Genomic DNA, 23,123 nt, shown 5'->3' on the forward strand with positions numbered 1-23,123 from the left:
TGTTTGATGACATTGCAAAGGCATGTTATTTCCAACTGCAGATCATCCTATGTACAATCAGTTTCCTTTTCTGGATGAATTCTGTAAGGTTCAGCATCTGGGACAGAAGCATTCCCCTTCCTGAATGATTTTTTAAGACAGACCAAAGAACCTGTTCTTTCTGCGAGTAAAACAATGATCACTGTCTTTAAAAAACATGCTTTTCTCCTGGGAGAAAGTTTTATTCATCACGAGTTGGTTTTATTTTTTTTCCCTTATAATAGGGGTGTTATTTATAAAAGTTCTTGAAGTGAATCACAGAATTCTGAACTTTGAAACTCTCTACAAATAGCAATGAAACTTGCCTAAAGTGTAAATGAGCAACAATTTAAATATTAACTATCAGTTGATATTTCACATTGCTTCCCACATACTCATTTATAAAACAGTCAAGCTGCAAGCTTTGTATAAATAGCATTTACTTACTGCCATGGTTTAATTGAAAGTTTGATGTTTGAAGATGGTTAATGCTGGTACATTAACCATGGAGCTGGTAGTGACTGTTACACTTGCTGTGTCATAGCTCCACTGTGTAGTCTTGAGACATGACTAAAATTAATGGTGTGCCATTCCTGTAACCTGAATTGTTATAATCTCTAACAGGGATATTATAAAATTGATAATTCTTTTATCATACAGCAAAATTGTATTGGTGTGCTTACACGTAACTGGAGTGCAGCAAGAACATGTTTACAGAGTTCTTCAGCTTCTGGGAATTTGAAACCATCAGATTCTACAGTGGGTGAATTAAAGATAGTGGCTAACCAGACTCCATTAATATACAAATTAAATTGCCTTGAGTAAAGGAAAAAAATATTAGAAAGATCAACCCTTACTTGTCTGGGACACTATTTTGCAGTGTTTTTTATCTGTACCAAACTGGGCCATTAATGTCTCTAATACTATGGGTTGTTCACCAATAGTACAATTAAAGCCACAGTTACAGAAAGGCATCTGATAGCCTAGGTAAGCCAAGTATTTAAAACATGTTTTGTGCTCATACACAAAGTGACAAATTTGTTTAGCTCCAAAATATAAGATGTATTGTAGGTGTCACATGTGTAGACATTTCAGTTTTAAGCACTACATGCTTCTGTGAGCCAGAGGATATATAAGAGTTGAAGCTGTTAATCATTTGCAATTAGTTACAGTCATAGCACATGGCCAGAGCCAGACTCTCTGCCAGTGTTCCTTCAGGCTTCCCTTGTGCTGCTGCCACTCGTGAAGCTAAAGGCTCTCAGGTGAGCCTTTTTATTTATCCTTCCACTTTTGAGTGACAAGTAAAATATCTTCTCACTGAAAATCTTGCTGTCGTGTTCCTGATACTGTAATATTCCCTTGAGTTTTCCAGATGCAAACAAAGATGATTATCTCAGTGTGCAGGTGACTCCATTCTTGTTCCTGTTGCTTAAATCTTCCCTTGAATCCTCAGCTGTTCCCCTGTAGCTCTGGAGCCAAAGACAGGCAGGAGGAGCTTCACAGCCAACATTAGATGGATGAGGGCTTTTGGTCTCTGCTTGGACATTGCTCGTGTGCCAGAGAGGTGTCTTATTTGTGGAGTTTCTCCTACTTTAGTGTGCTTTACTCGGAACCAAGCTGTAGCAATGCAAGGGGAGGAGCACTTTTTGCCCTGCTATGGTGTTTGCCATGTGGAGTTCCTGCCCATTTGTGTCAGGCAATGCCAGCCTATCCCCAGAAGACCTCAAGGTCTTCTGACTTGAACTGAATCTCTGTGTTTGCCCTGGTTAATGGATTTGTCTTAACAAGTGCTGTCCATAAGGCATAATCTTTTGACTTAGTGAAATAATTTGTATGACTTTCCCTGGGGCTTCCTACCTGCTGAAATCGTTTCCAGAGCTGTCAGTTCTTGCAGACATGCAGCTTGCCTGACTGCCTTTCCCTGACAAGAATAGTGACATCAGGTGGCAGTGGGGCCTCGGGGATAGAATAATACTCAATTCCTTTGCTGCTGCCTCTTTCTTCTTCTTTTTTTTTTTTATTTTTTTTTTTATTTTTTTTTTTTTACATGGTGTGGAAGTTATTGCAGTCTGGAGATCCTGATGTCAATAATTAATTTGCCACCAAGTAGTTTACTGAAACAAAGGGTTCAAAGCTATGGGCCCAAACTAGCCCAAAATCTATCAAGAGATTCAGTATCCCACCAATGTACTCTGTCTCATGATGTCATTGGATTTTCCTTATCTCCTCTCCCTCTGGAAAATGGAGATATATTACTAAAATAAACACAGATAATATTATACTATATATATACTATTTTGTAATATTATTTCTTTTTGCGTGTGTCTTGTTAGTCCACAATAAATGGAAACCCAAAATGTTAAATAATGGTTAAAATTTTGCTATTAATGAAAGATCTTTTCCAAACTAAATGATTCTATGATTCTAAGATACTGGGAGTTCATACTAGAGACCAGAAGTCCCTTTTGCTTTGAAACATAAGACATTATACATGCAAAGAGGTAAGCAAGCAGTTTACACTGTGAGCTGCCACATGCATTTTAGGAAGATTAATCTCACAAAGGAAAGCATATGTGGAACTGGGTCACAGCACTTCACATATTCAAGCTTGTGTAAGACACAAAGTGATCAATCCCCATAAGATCTTTATAAAGTGAACAAGGTTTATTATTTATGGTAGTAAACAGGCTGGCATTTATCTTTTCAAAGCATGGCAGTGGCATAAAATAGGTTTTAACTTTTGTTGTTTCCATTTATTTGCGTTTTAAAAGCTCTGCTTTGAATCATTATACCTTTCTCGAATTTAATGATTTATATAAGACAAGATACTTGGAATGTACTGAAATTACAATTCTCAAAGCTAGTGAAGAATGAAGGAGCATAGACATGGAAATTCAGTGTTATTTATGCAGCTGTATATAGACTCTAATATGCAATTATTGAACTTCTAAGTTATTCTTAGGGGAGATGGCAAGCTCACAAAGGCCAGGGTGGGTGCCTGCCTCTTGGTCCTGATACCATCAGGAAATGGCAGCACAACAATGAGACAGCACAGGCACTGAAATATGTCCTCATTTACAGTCTGCTTCAACTGCAATCACGTAGAATGGAAGTCTGTTTACTGCCCTGGCGTTAGAAGAGAAGCCTTAGCAGAAGCTGAAGTCAGGTTTAATGAGAGTAACTGTTTGGAGTATGTGCAGCAGTGCATGATGTGTTCTATTTTAATTCCTACTAACAGCAGATCTCCTTTCTCCTCTCTCACCAGCAATTCCTGCTCACTCTCTCATACATTTCAGGTGTTTTGTATTATGACAATTACTACTCAGTTTTCTTCTTAAACTCGGTCCTGGTTCTCTGTACATCACTGAGCTCAATGCAGTTTTTTCACTGATCTGTGCCAAAAACTCATGGCTCTCTCACATATTTTGCAAAGTTGAGGCTATTCCACTGTATTATTTATTGAGATAATCCTTGCATGGGTTGAGAGCAGCTTTTTGTGCTGGGCCCAGAGCTTCATCTGGTAGTAAGTGTTGAGGTTATCCTGTGCTCTTCCAGCCTAAGCCAATCTCAGGGCAGGAGGCAGTGCAGGAGGAGCCTCTTCTGCACATCTGCAGCAGTGTGAAAGGCACATTGCTCTTTGAGCTGCCTTCGATTTGTTTTCTGGGTTTGGGAGTTTGTTTGGGGTTTTTTAATGGTTTATGTTGACCGGAGTCCTGCTGAGAGAACGGGCAGCAGAGAGCTTTGGTCCCCACTCAGCATTCTTCACAGATTGTCTCAAGGAGCATCACAACCAGAATATTTTACTTAATTAATCATCTGCCTTTATTGTGATTTTACAGAGTGACGTCTTTAGAATAATTTTTTTTTCTTTTGTCAAAATACATAGTAAATACTTTCAGCCCCGTCCCAGTGGAATTGCAGCATCTATGGATGACACAGGTACATTGGGACCCGTCCTTCACTTGCCTAGAGTAACAGTGACACCCTGTGGCAAATTGAGTTGAGGCCGTGAGCTCAATTCCTTTGGTTTCTTTCATATTTGCCTCCTGTTTCCTTACACCGAGGTGAATGTCACTGCAGGAATTCCTCCCCTACGCATAGGAGGGCTCCATCAGATTGTCGTCTGTTTCTTATTAGACATTTCCGTTGTTGGAAGATGTGTCTAATGAACACTTTAATTCTTAGATACAGAGAATACTCTGCCCTAGATGGGCCAGATGCACGTGGAGGGGGGACACAAAACAGAAATTGAGAAAAGAAGAAAATTTTGCATTTCAGTTTAGATTGATGTTACAGGAATACACTGCTCTTCATTATCATTCATACTGCTTTTCTCTAACATGGCAACTGTCTATTGAACTATATCAGATTGTAATGACAAAGATATCCACAATATAAAGGTATCCACAACACAAAACTTACTACATAAACAACTGCATGTGGAAGGTAGGGTCATCCTTTGAACTTCTTCCTTGCACCATTCCTTTGGTTTGTTTAATGAGTATAAACAACACAATTGCTCTGTAATTACTGACACAATTCTAATTCCAGCTAAGTCCCTCACTGCACAGTACCATGGTTCTACTGTGTTATCACATGCTAATGTAAAAGCCATGTACCCCAGTTAAACATTTTCCAGTGAGTTCAACTTATGACACTCAGTATGTGCTACATAGCTGACTGAACAGTATGGTCTGCACACTGCAAGTGATTTAAGCCTCATGCAGGTGAAATAGCTGACAAAAGAAAGATTTTAAAACTTCATGAGAGCAAGTGGTCTGCTTTAGGGCGTTTGGGGAGTTTTGTGGTGGTGGTTTCTTTGGATTGGGTGTTGCTGGTTTGATGGGCTTTATATGGATATAAGAAGGAGAAAAAAGTAAGAAATATTGGGTAAATATCCCTGTAAAGCTTCATTTGAATCATCTGTTATACACAGATTGCCTTAAAAAACTAAAGAACATGAAGGAAACAATGTAGTAAAATTGGGTTTTGTGTCCTCTGTGCTTGAAATTTAAGGCTATTACATCTTGTCCTAGTTGAGGTGTTTGGCTGGCAAGGCAATCTTCTTTAAGCAGTAGAATAGACTGCATTAATCAGTGGCTTATTCTTAAAAGATTGTTATAAGGAAGTTATAGAAGTGCCTATGGCAAATATATTTTAGGTAGAGTTGGGTCTGTTTCAAAGTGGAGAGGTGGAGCAGATTACTTCCTAAGGCTTTTCCTGGTCCTATAAATGAGTTTATAGTTGTGTCAGTGAGTTTTGGGATTTAAATAGTACTTTTTGCACATCTAGTATTATACTTTCCCAAGTCTCATTGTGTTGCTGCAGTTCTATCCACACAGGCACTCCCTCACTCCTTGTTCCTTTTGTGAGCTTGGCGAGCTTGCACTTGGTGCACAAACTCGAGACTGATGGCATGAGTGCTTGCTCTGAACAAAGAAAGCACATTATTTCCACCATCAGAAGTGGACCTTGGTGTCCCTGAAGGACTGGAACACGGGAATCCCATTGGACACTGCATGGAAGGAATAAAAAGGAGCAGCTCTGCTTTCAAGCACTGCTGATTCCTTCTATGCTTTACAGGATCTCTGAGGGTCAGTTTTCAAAATCAGTTTCCATTTGGCAAAATGAAGCTTCCATAGCTCAGGGTCTGCACACTGCCCTTGTGGCTTCACAGTTGCTCCCCTGAGGGGATGCTGTGTCTGAGGAGAGGATTCTGCCCTAACATGTTAAGATGGATACTCCAATCCTCAGAAGATTCTATATTCTCCCTTGAAGGACTCACTCATCACATATGAGCACTCCCTGGCAGACAAAGCCAACAAGACATGGTTCACCTGGGCCTCTGCTTAGCACTTTGTAGTTTGAAGACATTGCTTGGCAATCAGTTGAGTATTATTTTAGTTGGGCTTTTATTTATTTGCTTTAGCTGAGGTTTAGGGAAAAAAAGTTGGATAGGGTTTCATTTGTTGTTTTATATCTGGATCAGTCACACATGATTTTTATAAGAGAAACAATTTATTAAAGTTCTATATAAATTCTTTCTGATAGCTTGTATGCTCTTCATATCATACCAGATTTTCTTAGGTACAGACTTCCAATTACGGAATTTTAAAAATTATTCTGGTTTTGGTCTGTCTCTTTTAGTTTCTTTCTTTGTTTTTGTTTTGGGGGTGGTTTTTTTGTTTGTTTTTTAAATAAAACACCAGTGATTGCTTTTCTACTGCACATGGCTAAATAGTTAAGAATAGGTAAGAATACATACATGAAGTAAGATTGAATTTTGAAGACAATTCCTGAGAAATATCTACAAGCATTTAATTGTCTCTTTTTAGGGAACTGGGCTTTCCCCTTAGCTGCCATTGTAAATATATTTCACAGGACATGGATGATGACAAAACTCCTCTGGTATTCCTGGTTTGTATCAGAGAGCTTTGGAAGCTAGAGCTGCAAATGCTTAAATGTGTCTGAGACTTCAATGACTTTCAACTATAGAGGAAGTTAATATAAATTTAGGTGTTAATCCTGTTAAGATGTATGCATTTACTTGATTTTTACTCTCTACACTGACTTACTGAAGTTAATGACTGTAGTTCATGAAGAAGTTTTTAAAATTCTTTTATATATGATGATTCTGTGGACCAAAATGTCTTTTATGGAAGTGATATTAGCCACTGATTTTCCAACTAAAAATATATTTTTCTACTACTAGCTGAATGAAAGGTCCATTAAGGATCCTATTAATTTAATTAGGTTAGCAGTACTTTAAATCCTATGAATTAATATTATTTTTGTATATTAATTGCTGTTAGTAGTATAAATTAATAGGATGCTGGGTAAAGTCTTTTATTTTTCGTAAGGGTTTAATCCTGCATGGCTTACAAACATGAGGAGCAATATGTCATGCTATGGATGAAGAAGTAAAAACAACATATATTTTTTCCTATCTAGATAACATGCCACATAGGTGCTGATTTTCATTGTGTAGTCTCTTCTGGGAATGGAAATTATTATCTGGAAATAATGTGAATGCAATTAGCAATTTGAGTCTGCGAAGTTATTAAAGTCTACTTAAATATGATGAATCAATTTTTTTACTTCAATGAAAATTACTAAGGAGATCATAAACTGCATTTTATTTTACATTACAGTCTCCAGACTAGATTAGATTATTACCTTCTCTTTAGTTTTCAAACCTTTCTAAGTTTTTATCAATATAATGAAGCAAGTCACAGGAACACATGCCCAGTAAAAAATACTCTCTCTACATCTTCTACCTTGTGTCAACTCCCCTTGGTTATTATTTTAAAAGGTTGCAATACTTAAGACCGTGTAAATTAAGTTTCTTAGGTTGTTTATGAATCATCTTAGTCTACAACTACATTATGTAACACTACCTAGTTTTCACACACAGGATATTTGCAAACCTAAACCAAGATTTTCCGACAGTGTCTAGATTTTGAAGATTGGTCTGTTTAGTGCCAATTCTGTCTTGCCAGGAAATCAACAGTAGAGAAAGTTACTTTAAAAATGTCCATAGATTTCATGTAATTTGTATCAAGGTGGAGAACCTTGCCAAATTCATATGAAGCAAATGATAGCAACTTGCCTTTTTTTTTAAAGGTGGAGGGGTACAGGTGCATATAAAAGCATATAGCTGCCTGATCAAGCCTGCAAAACTGGAATGCCTTTAGCAAACTAGGTGCCAGCTTCACCAATGTATTGCTCCAGTTTTACACAGTGCTAAATTTCCTCACAGCAACTGGAGCAGTGCAGTGGCAAAACAGCACCTCAGCTCCGAAGTCTCATTGCCAGTTATCTATGAACAGCTTGCATTTACTGCTGGGAGCAAACACCTGTGCAGCAGCAGCAGCAGCAGCAGCAGCAGCAGCAGCAGCAGCAGCAGCATGTCATTTGGTACATGCAGGTAATTGGCATTACAGACTGGAACAACACTAGAGTCTGCCTAGTTAGCCAGGTAAACACTAATCTCTCAGACAAAATCTTGCAGTCATGGTCCAGCTTCTCCCCATCTTGGAACCTCCTGCTTCATTTGGTGGATCTGCTTCTGCAGTTCATCTCTGTCCAGCTTCATTTTTGCTTCTAGAACTTGCCGTAGAGACCCAATGCTCTCATAGATAGCTGCAAACCCTAATTGTAGGTGAGAATTCCATTAGTTCATCATGAGTATCACATCACTGCTACCAGAATGCACTTCTAGAATGCTCTGCTTTGCACTAGGAACACTGCAAAAGTTCTGAGGGAAAATGGGATGTTACTGTGTGCTGATGGCAGAAATACCCCGATGGCAGCCCAGCTATGGCTATGCCTGCTCTGGGGAGTGCATTTCTAAGCTGGTTGTCACCCCTTATTATTCTGCTTTTCACACTTAATGAAAATCCTTCCTAATGCCACAGGTGTAGCCATTACATCTGCCCCAAAAGTATTTACACTACTTTGATACAAGCAAAGACATTTTGCATATTAGTATGAGTCAATCGCTGTCACCACAATTCAGAATAAAGAACTGGAAAACTATGGCCCTACCAGCATTAACTTCAGCTTTCATTTCTTTTATATCTTCATTTATCTCATTTTGAAGTTTGGCAATGCGAATATTTATCTTTTCTTCAGTCTGTTTTGCTTCATGTGCTTCCATGGTAATCTTCTGCATTTCTTCTATTCTCTCAATTTTCTCTGCCATTTGGTTGAATTTCATCTCAATACCTCTCTCACTCATTTCCTGGAGCCGGGAGAAAGAATTTTAATAATTTACTCTGCATGTGGAATAACAGTGGTCTTTTTAAAATATGAAATAGATACTGATGAATCATCTTTTATCTGGAATTCAAAATGTAAGGAATACAATTTTTCATAAAATCATTTCAAATTACTTGATTAGTGTATGTTAAAATACTGATCCATTTAGCAGTGACCAGATCCATTTAAAGATTCTAAGGTTGTAGGTGTTACACTTGATATTGATGAAGACAGGCAAATTCTGAGGCTACCTGAAAATCTCACTCAAATAATATCTCAATTACATCATCTTAGTTATTGATAATGCTTTTGGATGCTTCCTGAGAAGCATTACAGGTCATTTTAATGAAACTTACAGTGCTTTCCTTAAAAGTTAGTGAGAGTTGGTCAATTTTTTGCACGAGCTCTTTTTCAGTCCTTCCATGTTCCTGTTCCAGCCAGCTCCGTGCAGACAAAATCTGATTACTGAGCTCCTCAACAGCATCTTTTAATCTAGGAGCACAACAGATGCAGATACAAAAAAGAACTAGTCATTCAACAGTGACTTTTTAATGAATGTGTTCATAAAAACATAAAATGGCAATTGAATACATTCTTCACACCGTATTAAGGTGAGTCTTTGAATTTTAAGGCTATTAAACTGGATATGGTAACTTTGGTTTAGATAACAAAGGTGAAAGTTCACAGCAAATTTATATGAAATGCATTACAAAATTTGAATCATAGTAGATGAAAATTCATTGTGACATTGAAAACAGAATATGGTCATCCATTCAGATTATAAACTTCATGTCCATATGTATTAAATCTGAGCAAAGATTGGGTAGCCACTTATTCTGGTGACAATGCTGGTTCCTGTAGCTCCACTTACATTGCCTATACCCACCTTAACTTTACACCAAGCAATTGTGCCAGTGAAACTGTTTCTTTTCTCCAGTGAATATGTGAAACCTGAATTGCATGAGGATGGCAATAAGCAGTAAGAAATGAGGATGTGGATGGTTTATACCAGGACTGCTAATGAGTGAAATGCCTGGAGAGGAGTTAACATCTGAATTGAATAGAATGGCCTCATGTAATGTCTGGTAGTACAGAGTATCTTGTCATTAATAATTTAGGTATTTCAGTTATATTCATGTTTGAAGCCAGTTCAAAGCAATAGCACTCAGTGAGTGCTGAGCTCTGCTTCCTCCTTGCTTCAGTTGAATTTTTCCCCTGCTCTGGACAGCCACCTCCAGCATTCATTGCTTCAGACAGTTCTTGCAGAAAGGCACCAGGCCACTCTGACAAAAAACCTTAGTTGTGTCCTTTAATATAAGTTCTGCCTGAATACCTAACTAGGAACTTAATCAACTTCTCAGAACTGCCTAACCACATTAGGGGCAGAATTCTTGGTGAAAGCAAGTCCCTCTTGACCTCTTGACAGTCAGCTTTTGTAACATCTGTGGAGCAAACACATGTATTCATAGAGGTTCCTGATTTTATAGGCCTGAAGATTGCACCACTCAGACTGGGAGAACTGAGGCCACACTGTGAAAACTGAGGCCCTGCTCCCAAGGTACACAGCAGCAGCAAAGCTTCCTAGGCACTTACTTTGTGTCCAGGACTTGCAGCTGTTGGTTGCTCTCTTTGTAGGCAATTTTCAGCTTTGCTTCTTGTTGCATTATCGATTGCTCTACTCTGCTCAGCAGATGAGAAATCTGAAACAAAATTCAGAATTTACTATTTTTCAACAGCATTGCATCACAGTTTCATTTGGGACATTTTCATAACAGTAGAGGAGGTTTTACAGAGATTGAATTTGCATATTTTTAATTTTATGATGAAAATATACTATCTCTCAATATGAAAGTATCAGCATTTTGAAAACTGTAATTTTTTTTGCCTTAAATAATGTGAATAGTTTCACCTCAAAAATCTCTGCCTGGTCCCCCCTTGAGACAGCTGAATTTGAATGATTCATACATCTCCAAGTTGCCACATAATCAGAATAAACAAGTGCTGAAGCACTCCACCAATACTGAGGGATATCCTCCCTCACTTTGTGTTCAAGGGCCAGGTCATTACTACAAGAGAATATTTGTCACCAAAATAACCATCCCACTTTCTCAAAGCATACTGTTCAGGTTCACTACAAGTTGCATGACAACATGCTCCTGGCATGCTAATATACTACACTGAGGCTTCTGAGAAAGGCAAAGTGGATTTTAGCCATTTACCTACCGCAAAATGAAGATGTAAAATACTTTTGTTGACCAAGAAAATGGGAAGGCCTTGAGATGTGACATTAAGGAAAAGGATTCTTCATATCTCCAAGTCTCTGCTTGTATCTAGTGCTCACTTCCATTCTCAAACCCAATGGAAGAGAAACCTGACAGACAGATTAATGGATTCACAGAACCCAAAGCCAGTTTTGTTTTGCAGACCTTCAAAAATTGTGTTCAAATACATATAGGATCATCCTGGGAAGGCCAAAACATACAGTGAAAGACACAGAGGCTTGCACTGTTTTAGTTTTGTTGAGCATGTGCCTTTACATACTAATTCCTTCTACACAGCATGCTGCAGGCAGAAATTAAGGACCTTTTTCAGTTAGAGCAGTACAGTAATGCATCTAGGTACCAGTGGTCAATGTAATAAGGACTGTGACCTCTCCATTTGTAAATCTGTGACCTCCCAGGATAATAATTGACAGTAACAGAGTTTGTGTGAATTAGACTAGAGCTCTTACCTGTACAGGGATTGCCTTGGTCTAAATACCATACCTGTATTTCTGCCTCTTTGATTTTAGATTCTAAGATCAGCTTGGAAGTGTGTTGGTCTTTACTTAGACTCTGAAGTCTTTCATACGTAATTTTATGCTCTGCAGACAGCCTGGCTAACCCAGCATCACACCTGTTTGAATAGATAAAAAACAAAGCACCAGCCAAATAGAATATAAGGCCCAGGCCTTTTAAATGATCCATTTCATACTGGCCATTTCTGTGGAATTCCTGGCTGGCTAGGGAAGCAATGTCTTTGAGACTGTAAGAATGGTAATACATCTCATAGTGTTCAGCAAAGTGCTCTCAGACAGGCCTCAAGGTCGAGCAGTCTGACAGACAAATTCCATTGCTCTTGGCACTGACAGGATATGGGTAGGCTGTGTTATCAGGGAAATCACATCAGAAATGCAAAGGTGCAGAATTTCATTTCCGTATCTTTTTGTCATGCTCCAGAAAATATATGATAAGGTGTGCTTGACTTCCTCTGCATGATTAGTAACCTAAATAACTGAGGACCGGTTTTTCATTATTGTAGCTTTGCTTTTTTATTTGTGAAATAGTAGTATACAGCTAATATGTGTAGTTAACAATGTGGGGCAAATTTTATGGTTCTTAGTCTTTATTTAGGTGAATAAATAAATTGTCATTGAAAGCAATGGCAATTTTGTCTCAGAAAAGGCTATAAAATCAAGTCCTGGAACATAATAATTATTGTTTCCTTTCTTCACATTGGAACACTTCTTGATGCTGTAATATTTTCAGGATAAATATGCTATAGAACATGGTGTGTTTTCTACCAGATTTTAAAAATAATTTGATCAGGTGGATTTAATCTACAGTAATGCAAGTAAGGGCATTAACTGAGCTGTAAAAATATGAGTACTGTGATTTCAGGAGTAAGACCTCTGTGAAGTATGACTCATATATAATTTTTTTTGCTAAGGGAAATATGTAATCATTAGCGTTCCCAAATTTGATATAGGAAACTGATGAGGAACAGACAGCAGTTACAATTTGAGGGAGAAAAAGGCAGTAAAATGGAACAAGCTGAAGCATGTTAAGTCATTACCTAAACCAATGACACACTTTGTCATCTTTTTAGTCACATTTCAGTTTGAAGGCTTTCATTTCAACATGCATTTTCATCACCTCAGTTACAGGAAGTGCCATTATCGTTAAACATGAAGGGAAAGTCACAGCTAAAATGACAAATGGACCATCTGCTTATTATTATGGTTTCAATATGAAAATAATCAGTAATGTAAAATAGCATAGGCATTATAAAACTTGAGGAAATTAATTTCTAGTGTAGCAGTTCAGCATTGTGAGACCTGTTAGTAATATCTGCAGGAAGCCTGGCTAGGGTTTACATGGCAATGAAAAGCTTGTACCCCTCACAATCAGGCAGTTTCTTTAGAAAGACCAGAGAAGCCAAATCTCTCCATGTTGTTACAATCAGAGAGAATCAGAAAAACAGAATCATCTTGCATCTAGTCACCAAAAAGTTGTGGGCTCCAAAAAATGGTTAGTTTTGTTTCTCTGAGGCATGGTAGAAAATATTTTAAAAGCAACAGCTTTGAAACTACTGAAGTAAACGTAATCAGCAAGCGCCTGTAATTGTTTTTAAAGTAAATTAGTGTTTTGGGTTTAATCACGGAGCATCTCTCTTCTTCATGGAATTCAGTTATGTGGTCAAAGGGTTCATGTAGTTCCATGGTAACTGAAAGATTCTGACTATGTGAACTTAATATCTGCCTGGTATACATATATCAGATTAGTTTGGTTTATCTTCTATATCTGTTGTACACACTCGTAAACACGATTGGTTTTGACTTGGAAGAAAATATTAGTGTTCAGAATCAAAGAAATCAAAAGACAAATACTTGCTCCATCCAGTATGACTGGGTCATAGATAAAGTGAGAACTGTGCCAGTGCTCTGCAGCTGGCTGCTGTATGCATATGCTGTAATGGTATGGAGAGAGCTTTTAATGTTCTTGATTTATTATAACAGGAGATGTTTCAATTAAAGTGCCAGTGTTTCAGAGAAAAACAAGTAGCTGGAGAACAGGCAGTGAAAAGCAAGTTGAAATCGCAGTGGGGGCACTGGGCCAGAGCAGCAGAGCTGGTGGATTGTTCTGTTCAGAGCTGCCCTCGTGGTGCCGCCTCCCACACAGCGAGGGCCAGAGAGCAGCGCGTTTATTGTTCTTGGGGAGTTGTCAGTGTGCTGCAGCCCAGATGCATCAGACTCATAATCTGTGCAGCAGGAAAATCTGCCTACGTGTAATGAGTCCAGGTTGTCTGAAATGAATCAGTTCTATAATGCAGATAAAAAATTCATCTATATATGCAAAGTAGGCCAGTTTGAACACACATAATTGCCATTTCTCCGGATGTTTCAGCTCTCAGGAAGCTTTTATGAAGATAGCAGTAGCTATAGTTCCAACCAGGCTACTGGATTTAAACTTTCCAGACAAATTCTCATTATCCACAAGTAATCCTCTAAATAAATTATAAGGAACTAATGAATTTTATGATCTGTTATCATTGGAAAAAGAATTGGTAGATCTGTATAATAGAAAATTCACAACATAAGGGACAGGAGGCTGGAGAATTTGATCTACTGGCGTCGATCTAATTTTCTGCTACATGTGTCACTGAATTTTATAGAGGTAATATTTTTTTCTTGAAGTTAATAATAATGCTGATTTTTCACAATAATTCAGGGCTGTAATAATACTTTACAAATTCAACAGTAAACTCTGCTTATTGAGGAAGGATCCAGAAACACGAGCTGTAACGTGTATTCTGTCATCTTCTGATAGCAATATTAGTTGATTCTGTGATGTGAGTGAAGTGTGTTGGAATGTCACTCCTGGAGGGCTGTGGGGAGTGTGGTTTGGAGCTGTGCTGCAGAACTGCATGTGCATGTAGGGATCCCTTGTTCCCATCGTTAACAGCACCAGCTCTCAAGAAATATTGAGACAATTGTTTGATGATATATTCACATGTTACAGAACAGCTGGTGTTAGGAAATAAACACCCCTCTCTCCAATACTGAACTTGAGTAGGATGTTTAGTATGCATGAAATTACTGGAACTGAAATTTGGCCAGAATCCTAAGATGGACACTAAAGTTATTACATGACAAAGGGCTCATGCTTTGGGATTTAATGTCTAAACTGATTCCCACTGCCCTGCTGCCAGCCTGGAGCAAACACAGTACTCAGAGCTACTGCAGCCTGAGCCTCTCAATGCACCTTTGCTGTGGCTGGAAGTTGATGCACAGGAAGTTGGTAACCCACAGTAACTTGATCATGTTTCGAATGTTTCACTCTGAACTCATCTGGAAGCTAGCAGCACTAGAGGTAAAAGTACATTAGATGAGAAAAGTGTATTTTATATAAGGAACATTGTAATCAGAAGATGTTTATCTCAAGGAAAGTCTCTGCAACAAACCACTGTCTTGACCATAATCTCCAGCTAGTGCTTTAATCACTGGAACACTAACTTCAAAGTAGAATATGTTTTGTAAATAAAGGCAAATAGATTTCTCTCATGGACCACTGCTTTAAATTGCTTTCTGATAAAGGGAAGACTATTTCCTCATTCAAGGATTTTAAAATTTTTTTTAAGAGAGCATGCTGAATAGAAACATAGAATGCAGAATGAAAGGCATCAGTTAAAAGGCAATAAACTGATTATCTTCAGGAATGAATACAAATAACCTGCATTCGTCACACAGTCTGACATGGGAATAATCTCATTCAATTTGCAGATAAATTGCAACCTAGGCACAGCACAAGGGTGGTGCCCTAAGGAAATAAGGGAAGAAGCCCTGGTACACCTTGTGCCCTGTCCCCACCCTCCCACACCGGGTACTTGGGCCAGGACAGGGCCCCCCCCAGTGACACCCACACCAGCAAGAGTTTCTTCTCTTGAATCCCCTGACTGAAGGTAAAGGCATCACATTTTCCCTTCCAAGGTGTCAGTAACAGTGCTGCTCCACACAGAACTCCTCTCGGGATGGAGTATGAACGCAAAGTATTTTTGTAGAAAGAAGCAGGAAGATCTAAACATGTCCATTTTGGGGGGATTTCCAGGAGGATAGATACATATATATGTATCTCTCTATAGGTTTTTTTATCAATTTTCTGACTTGAAAAAAAAAACTAGTTCATTTGTGTTTGCTAAAGTGCATAACTTACTAAATGTGCATAACCTACTAAATGTTTAATTCTTTTTGAAATCTCTCTAAAGTATTGTCTACAAAATGGGCTATGAAAGTTACAGTGGAAGCTTCAGACAATTGAGTAATTTATAGGAAAACCTTAGTTCAATGAAAATCTCTCTCTGATTATTTCTGTATGTTGTTGAGGGTTATCACTAAATCTTGTGCTATGCAAAAAAGGAAGCAAAATTACCTGCATAATATAGATAACAGGTCAAATTCAGGATAAGTAAAACTCCACCAAAGTTATTACCCAAGCAGCTGTAGGCCAGGTTATGTCCTTTTCCTGTACATACAGGATATGTACATAGCTGTACATATCTTCTGTCGTACATGTTCAACTTTACAGGCACTTAAAGAAATGTTTTTGTGCTGGGGTTTGTAAATGTGTCATTGATGGCACAACTGAAGTCTGTGTGGCCACAGAACTGTAACCTGGGGCTTTGGGCAGCCTGTAAAACCTCTGTTATTGTACAGCTTTCTGTTCCTTATGTGTCATGTAGCCCATGTGGGATTTAATATGGCTAACCACTAACTGAATGTGCAGATTTTTACTTCTAAAATATATGCAAAAATGTGCAACTATTTTGTTCTTCACAAGTGCAGATTGTTCCATGCTGCCTTTATAATTGTGCTAATTAACGTGTTTCAAAGACACATGAGTCTAACCACAGTACTTCTTAAAAGCTGAACCAAACCCAAATTCCCAGGGAATTTGAAGTAATTTATTTAGAACTAATTTCAGGAATTTTAGGAATTAAGGGTAATATTGTTACATTTAGTATGTAATACTGGAATGTAAAGTATTATTACTCATTTTCTTGAAAATGCAGAGTAATGTTATCCTTGGAATTTTGCCAAAGTTGAATTCAACCCATTATCATTACTACTTCAGGATTAAAACAAGATTAGCTAGACCCCAAAACACAGTTCCATGGAGACTTTTACCTTGCAACTCTTCCCCGAAGATCCCCTAGGCCAGAAAGCTGCCGCATTTCAAGACTCTTCAGGGTAGAATTTGTTCCATAGCTGAGATTGTCTCTGACACGTATCTGTTCCTGCAGCATCTACAGAGCATTCATATGCAAATAAAAACTCAGTATGTCACATTTAATGTACATTTTAAATGTCACTCATTATTTTTCAGTAATTCAGTATCCTCAGATACCATTTTATAATCAGTTTATTCAAAGCTTTGTCTTTTAATGTACTAAACCAGATACCTTTTGGGTATGTATTATTTCTTATTATTAGTATCCAATCTGCACGCAACTACCATAATATATATAAAGTATAACTTGACAGTGAAATGGAGACTTAATTTTTTTTTTCTCCTTTCATTTTCCCCACCACACCCCTGTTGTTCACTGCAGCAGAGGTCAGACATGAAGTCATGTGTCTGCCTACGATTAGGTCATAAAAATGAGCACTTGGGTTTGGTTACTTCGTGTCGTCAGTGAGTCGGAAGGGAAAGAAAGTTTATTATAGAGCGAAGGCATTTCCTAGTGTTTATACAGCACAGCCTTTGGACTGAAGTTGAGCTGGGTATTAGTGTCGCATTAATTCATTTTTTCAAGATTTTCCAGTGCAGCTTTTTAAAGCAAGCTTATTAGAACCACAAAGGCTTCTGTGTTTATATGCTAATATCCTGTGCTATTTTCATAGCCACCGAAAGAATGATGTAATTTGCAAACACTTTTTCAAGTTATAAAAACAATTTATAAGCTTACAGGATCTTCAGATCGTTACTTATCCTGTGGTGAACTTTGTTAGGGAATTAGAAGCAGTAAGTAGCTGGGATGGCATTAGTGCTGTGCAGCATTCCTGCCATACCTCGATGTCCCGATTGAGCTGCCTCACTATCGCGGTTATGTTTCGGATGTGCTCCTCCAGGAGTTGCCTTGCCAAGCGGTCACCTCCCCCTTTGTTCTGCATTCTGTGCAGCGTGGAAACAATGTCCTCCTTAATGCGAAAAGCATGTTCCACAAGGGCTGCCGTTGTTTTCTCATGGCTCAGGATTCTGTCCTCCAGCTGATCCACCAGGCTGGCAGAGGCCAGCGGGACCGCTGTCAGCGCCTGGCTGTGCAGGGGGATGTTTCGGACCCGTCTGGGGGGGAAGAAATCCACATCCTATTAAGTTCTCACACAAAACTCTGCAATGCCTTTGCACTGGAGACGGTGTGACACTAATCTGAGTGCTGGCAGTGCTGGGGACAAGCCCCAAAATACTCCCAGAGAGAGTGCCCACTGCTACAAATGAGCGGGTGCTGCGTTGGCTACCATGTGTCTTGTACAAAGGCAGGTCAGGCATTTTTTCATGCTCTTTAAGGAAGCTTTCAAAAGCAAGGAAAGAACATTAGCATAATAAAAGTAGCTACAAATCAGAACTATAATTTGGTTAAGAATCCAAATTCAAACCCTTCTACTGAGTTTCAAAAGTAATGTTATTTGTCTCGTTTTCAGGCTTAATCAAAGCTGTAACAGTTGAAGGTAGGAACTGTAAATTAAATGAAAACAGATCAGGATTAAAAAGGAATAGTTTGTGTCAATCCCTTTTCTGTCTCTATAGCTACCCTGTAATATGATACAGAATTTTGTTCCCCTGTTAACTGGACAGGAGCATATGTGTGGGCTTAGAAACTGAGGTGAGACCAAAATTATGACAAGCTTCTCATAGTCTTAGAAGTTAAATTTTCTCCCAAATAATTTACATTTGGGTACCTTGAATAATTATCTAGATTTTTGAAGCGTGCTCCGCATTGCATAGCTCCTGTGGAAAGCAGTGGAGCTCATGGGTACTGAAAGAAATAAAATGAGGCTAGTAATGCATGCCACCTTTTCCTACCACTGTGTTCTGTAAAGAATAAAAACATCTTCAGAAGCATAAGTGGAGGACACAAATTCAACCCCACTTCAGAAGAGGAGATCTTTTTTCTAGGAGCTCTGTTATTTACTGTGCATTCTCATTTGTTTCCAGTTAATGAGCCAAATTAGCAATTTAATTTGACCATGATGATATTAATAGAGATGTCTGAGGATTCCAACAAAGGTCACTTTTGGCTCTGTGTTTTCACAACTCATTCCTTGATATTCAAACACTGGCTAAAGTGTTCTTGGACTTCTAGTCAGTGAGATTTAAGCTATTTAATTTCTTTGGGAAATGGCTAAGTAAAAGCTGAGTAAGGACTTGTGATTAGGGCCATGATGTGAATGTCTATGGTATTTCACTTTGCCTTGCACACTAATGCCAAAGTGCCAGGTCACAGCATTACTGTATACAGGGAATTAAGAGATACATAATATTCTGTAATATGAAGATTTTTGGTTTTTTATTCCAGACTGTACCTTTCAGAAGGGGCAAGAGTTGGGAAGATTGGGCTTCGGTGGGCCATTCTCTGTCAGTAATTTATGCCTGTTGAAAAAGTACAAATTGAATTATTGCATAGTTTACATCTGATACTGAAATGACTAAAAGCTTTTGCTTTCAGTGCACCTTTAAGTAAAGTGTAATATTATGCTGACATTGGTGATCTTGGCATTCAAGTATTGCTAAAGCAATAAATGCAAATAAAAATTAATATAAAAGAATGAAGACTAAAAACTGCTAAGAAGCTTTTTGTAGTGAAAATTATACTCTTGAAAAGATGAAGTTGACAGCCTTGAAAACAAAATCTGCTGTTGAGCTGGCTTGGCAGTGCAGAGGTAAACAAAGTTCTTGTCCCCAATCTTCTACTGGTCTCTGACATCATTAATCAATGAATAATAAAGTAAGATCTACAGCATGATCATAAAACTTAAGCAAATATCAACTGGAGAGTCAAATACAAGTGTTTCATGACAGCAGATGATTAGGGATAAGATGTTTTTCTCATAAAAGCATTGGCAGTCAGAAACCTAAATAAAATGTGTGACATCAGCATAGTTTATCAAAATTGAGTCTTATATTAGTTTGTCTTCAAATCTAAATGACCACACTTAATGTTGTAAGTAAATTATTCCATGGTAAGAATATAAATTCTGGATTTAATTTTTAGACACAGCCAGCCAGACTGTGACAGACATTGCAGCAGAGTAGGTCTATTAAATAGCTTCAGAAAGATATTTTAATGTCTAACTGTGACACCAGTACCTGGCTCAGCAGCTTTGTCGGCTTAATGAAAACTATATTAGCCTCAATCAAATCCAACTAAGCTCCCCTACATAAAACAAATAAACATTTTTAAGTATAAAGAGAAGTAGTATGGCCTGAGCCTGATCTCCTTGGGAACCTAAAATCCTCACTGCAAAATAAAGGCTGATATATGAAAAGAAGCTTACAACTGGTGATGAATTCCTGTGCAATCTGAGAAAGATGGGGTTAGGGAAATACAATAGTCAAATATCGATAGTGAAGAAGCAATAGGGCTACCCTTTGAGATCTCAAAATGCAAAGCATGTTTGTGCTTTAGAAATGTATGAAAGCACTGCCTGAAAGCAGAGAGCAAACATTGTCACAGTGTGTGTGTTCTATTTATAGCATGGTGCTTCGGAAACTACAAATTAGAGAAAAAACAGTTTTAAGAGAAGCTGGGTTGCTGAGCAGCAGTGACACCAGGCAGGATTTCAGAAGGTCTGAATTGAATTCCTTGCTCAATCTCTGGTTCTGTTGACTTTGGTCAAGTTATTTCCATGAGTACTGACTCAGTTTTCCTATGTGTAAGAGAGATAACCATACGTACCTCCTTGTTTAGGTTCTTACATGGCTATAAGTAAAAAGCACAGTATAAGAGCTGGGGTTCATTGTGGTGACTTCTGCACTCAAAGTCCTGCACAGACACTGAATGTCCAGTTCTGCAGTCTGTTCCTCACACTCGTCATTTCCCAGTTGCTGGGTTTTTAAGGAATGCCAGAACTCTGCGACAGGTCCCTCCTGGTCACACCACCAGGCACCCAGTTTTCAGTGGGCCTGAGACCTCTGTGCCTTAACACATTTTAACAATCTTGATGCATTGAAGCTTTAAGCACAATTTAGCTGTAAACACAGGAATTATCCCACTAATTTAGGAAGAGCTGTGTGCACCGCAGCAGCAAAGCACTGGAGGTTACCTAGAAAAGCAAAGAACAAATATTAAAGTCTGGACATCTAGCAGCATCTGAGTGAAATTTAGTGAAATACACCTTACAAAAACCAGCCAAACAGTGCTTTAGTCTCACAGCCTTTGGTACCCATTTATTGTCAACTGGCAAATAATGTTTGCAGCAAACTAAGCACAGGTTTGCATGAAGTCTTAGATCTTTCTGCCAGTCTACCATAAATAATGCAGCTAAATGCAAATATCTGGAGTAAGTGTGGATATGAAACAAAAGTTACACAAATGAATTTCTCATTCATTTCGCTTTGCTCAGTACTCGGTGAAGCATCTCATCATCAGATATCAGATTTAATGATCTGATCCAAGAGCCAGAAAGGATCTAAGACCTTGATTGGCAGTTGTACAAAACTTTCCTGCAGTTTGGAGATATTTGCAATAAACAAAAAGGTGTCAGAACTAAGACAAATTCCTTCTCTAGGAGTGTAATACCAACTTAGACTAGTAAACAGAAACCATAAGATGTTCTGATACTTAGATTCAGAGGAGTATAATTTCACATGGCTCTTTCAATGGTAGTAAACTGGTGTCTAGTAAGATACCACGTGAAATATTGGTTAGAGGTGCTTAGTTTATTTTTTTAATGAGGTTATTTCATGCTTGATACTGCTATAAGCAATTTAAGTCATGATATATTAACCCAGTAAATTTGGGTTGACTGATTTAAGTTACTGAATATTCCAAATATACTTGTCACATGGACAAGATAAAAGATTTTTCCTATTTGTGAATAATATGCCTGATTGCCAAAAATAACAGTTCACTTGAAACTTAAGGCAGGATTTCCATACAAATTTGGAGTGCTTCCTTAGTGTTTCTTTAAATCACTGACATAAGATGTGGAAAACCTTGGGAAAAAATATCCTCCATGGGACATGATGAAGAGACACTTTTAGCAATGTGCAGTTCACTCCTTGCTATTTGTGCTGTGGCATCCTTTCCCTACTTCTCAGACTGCCTTGCACGTTTATTTTCTGCGGGATCTCCATTTCTGCTGTTTTGAAGTATAATCATACCTGTAGCGTTCTGTTCCCCATCTTCCATGATAATCTACAACTAACGCTGCAATGTCTGCGCACTTCGGAGTGTTTTTCACATTCATTCTCATAATATGCCTGCGAGGTAGGAAGCATTATTATCCCTGAAAATATGATTTCCTTCTGTTGCTGGTAGGGAAGTGAAGCACGGGGCGGGCTATGTGACTTGCCACAAGTCACACGGGAATCAAAGCAGACTGAAATACCTGCCTAGGCAAACACTTTAATCACTCTTTTTTCCTTAAAATAGAAACCGCTTTGGTTGCTGCTCAGGGAGCGTGTGACGGCACCACCCCGGCAGCCGCCAGATCCTTCCCAGTGTTACTCTGAAGTGCGCCGGGGCAACGCTTCGGAGTAAGCGAGAAAGTCCCTGTGCTCAGCAAGGGGATGGGTCAGACCCCGGCAGCGCCAGGCAGAGCCAGAGCCGTGCCGAGCCCCGGTGCTGTGGCACGCGTGCACGGGCGCCGTGCGATGGTGCCGGGGGGACTCCCCGGCAGCGCCGTGACCGTGCCCGGGGCTCCGAGCCAGCCGGGGGGCTCCGAGCCAGGCCGGGGCCCTCTGGAGAAATAGCTGCGATGGGCCCCGCTGCCGGCCCGTGCCGAGACGCCGTGAGCGAGGGGATCGCGGCGGAACCCTGCTGGGGCTCTGCCCTGCCCTGCCCGCGGCTCGGCCCCGCCGGGGGTCCCGGCCCCGCGGTGCGGGGGTCACCGGTGGGCGCGGTGAAGGTTGCGGGAACACGGGGTGTACGACAGCCGACAGGACATCGCGGTGCAGACAGCACTCTATGGCCATGCAACACGGGGGGGACAGAGCCGGGACTGTCTCTGCGCTCACTCACCGGTGCTGGCTCAGGGCAGGGCAGGGCTGCCCGCCGCTCCCGCGCATCCCCGCCGCCAGCCGAGCCCCGCTCCGCTCCGGGCGCGCTCCGCCGCGGGAGCGGCAGTTCCCGAGCGCCGTGACCGCCGGTGCGCGGCCGGAGCTCCGTCCGCCCGCCCTGACGGCCCCTGCGCGGAGCGGATGGGATGGATGGGATGGGAGCGGCTGGGAGCGGGGCGGCCGCCGCAGGCCGGGCTGCGGGAGCGGGAGCGGTTGCCAGGACGCCGTCACCATGGGAACGCGCTGCCGCCCTGGGGGGGAGCCCTTCGCATCGCCCCCTCCTCCAGCGATTCCACGGCAGTGCCCGAT

At 39.8% G+C, this 23,123-nt stretch overlaps 1 protein-coding gene across 1 annotated transcript; it reads right to left on the reverse strand.

The window, feature by feature from the left end:
• Window positions 1-3,816: 3,816 nt before the first annotated feature.
• FAM81A (family with sequence similarity 81 member A) lies at window positions 3,817-22,848 on the reverse strand. The gene is made up of 10 exons (XM_014873999.2): window positions 22,777-22,848; window positions 20,491-20,857; window positions 19,118-19,184; window positions 17,606-17,879; window positions 16,721-16,839; window positions 11,544-11,673; window positions 10,372-10,478; window positions 9,135-9,270; window positions 8,566-8,761; window positions 3,817-8,169 (listed from the first exon to the last, which is right to left on the reverse strand). Exons 3-10 carry the CDS (start codon window positions 19,162-19,164, stop codon window positions 8,030-8,032), a joined length of 1,149 nt encoding a protein of 382 aa, XP_014729485.1. The 5' UTR covers window positions 19,165-19,184; window positions 20,491-20,857; window positions 22,777-22,848; the 3' UTR covers window positions 3,817-8,029.
• Between the last annotated feature and the right edge of the window lie 275 nt (window positions 22,849-23,123).

This window comes from Sturnus vulgaris, chromosome 13 (assembly GCF_052056855.1).
Source record: "Sturnus vulgaris isolate bStuVul1 chromosome 13, bStuVul1.hap1, whole genome shotgun sequence".
Classification (NCBI taxonomy): domain Eukaryota; kingdom Metazoa; phylum Chordata; class Aves; order Passeriformes; family Sturnidae; genus Sturnus; species Sturnus vulgaris.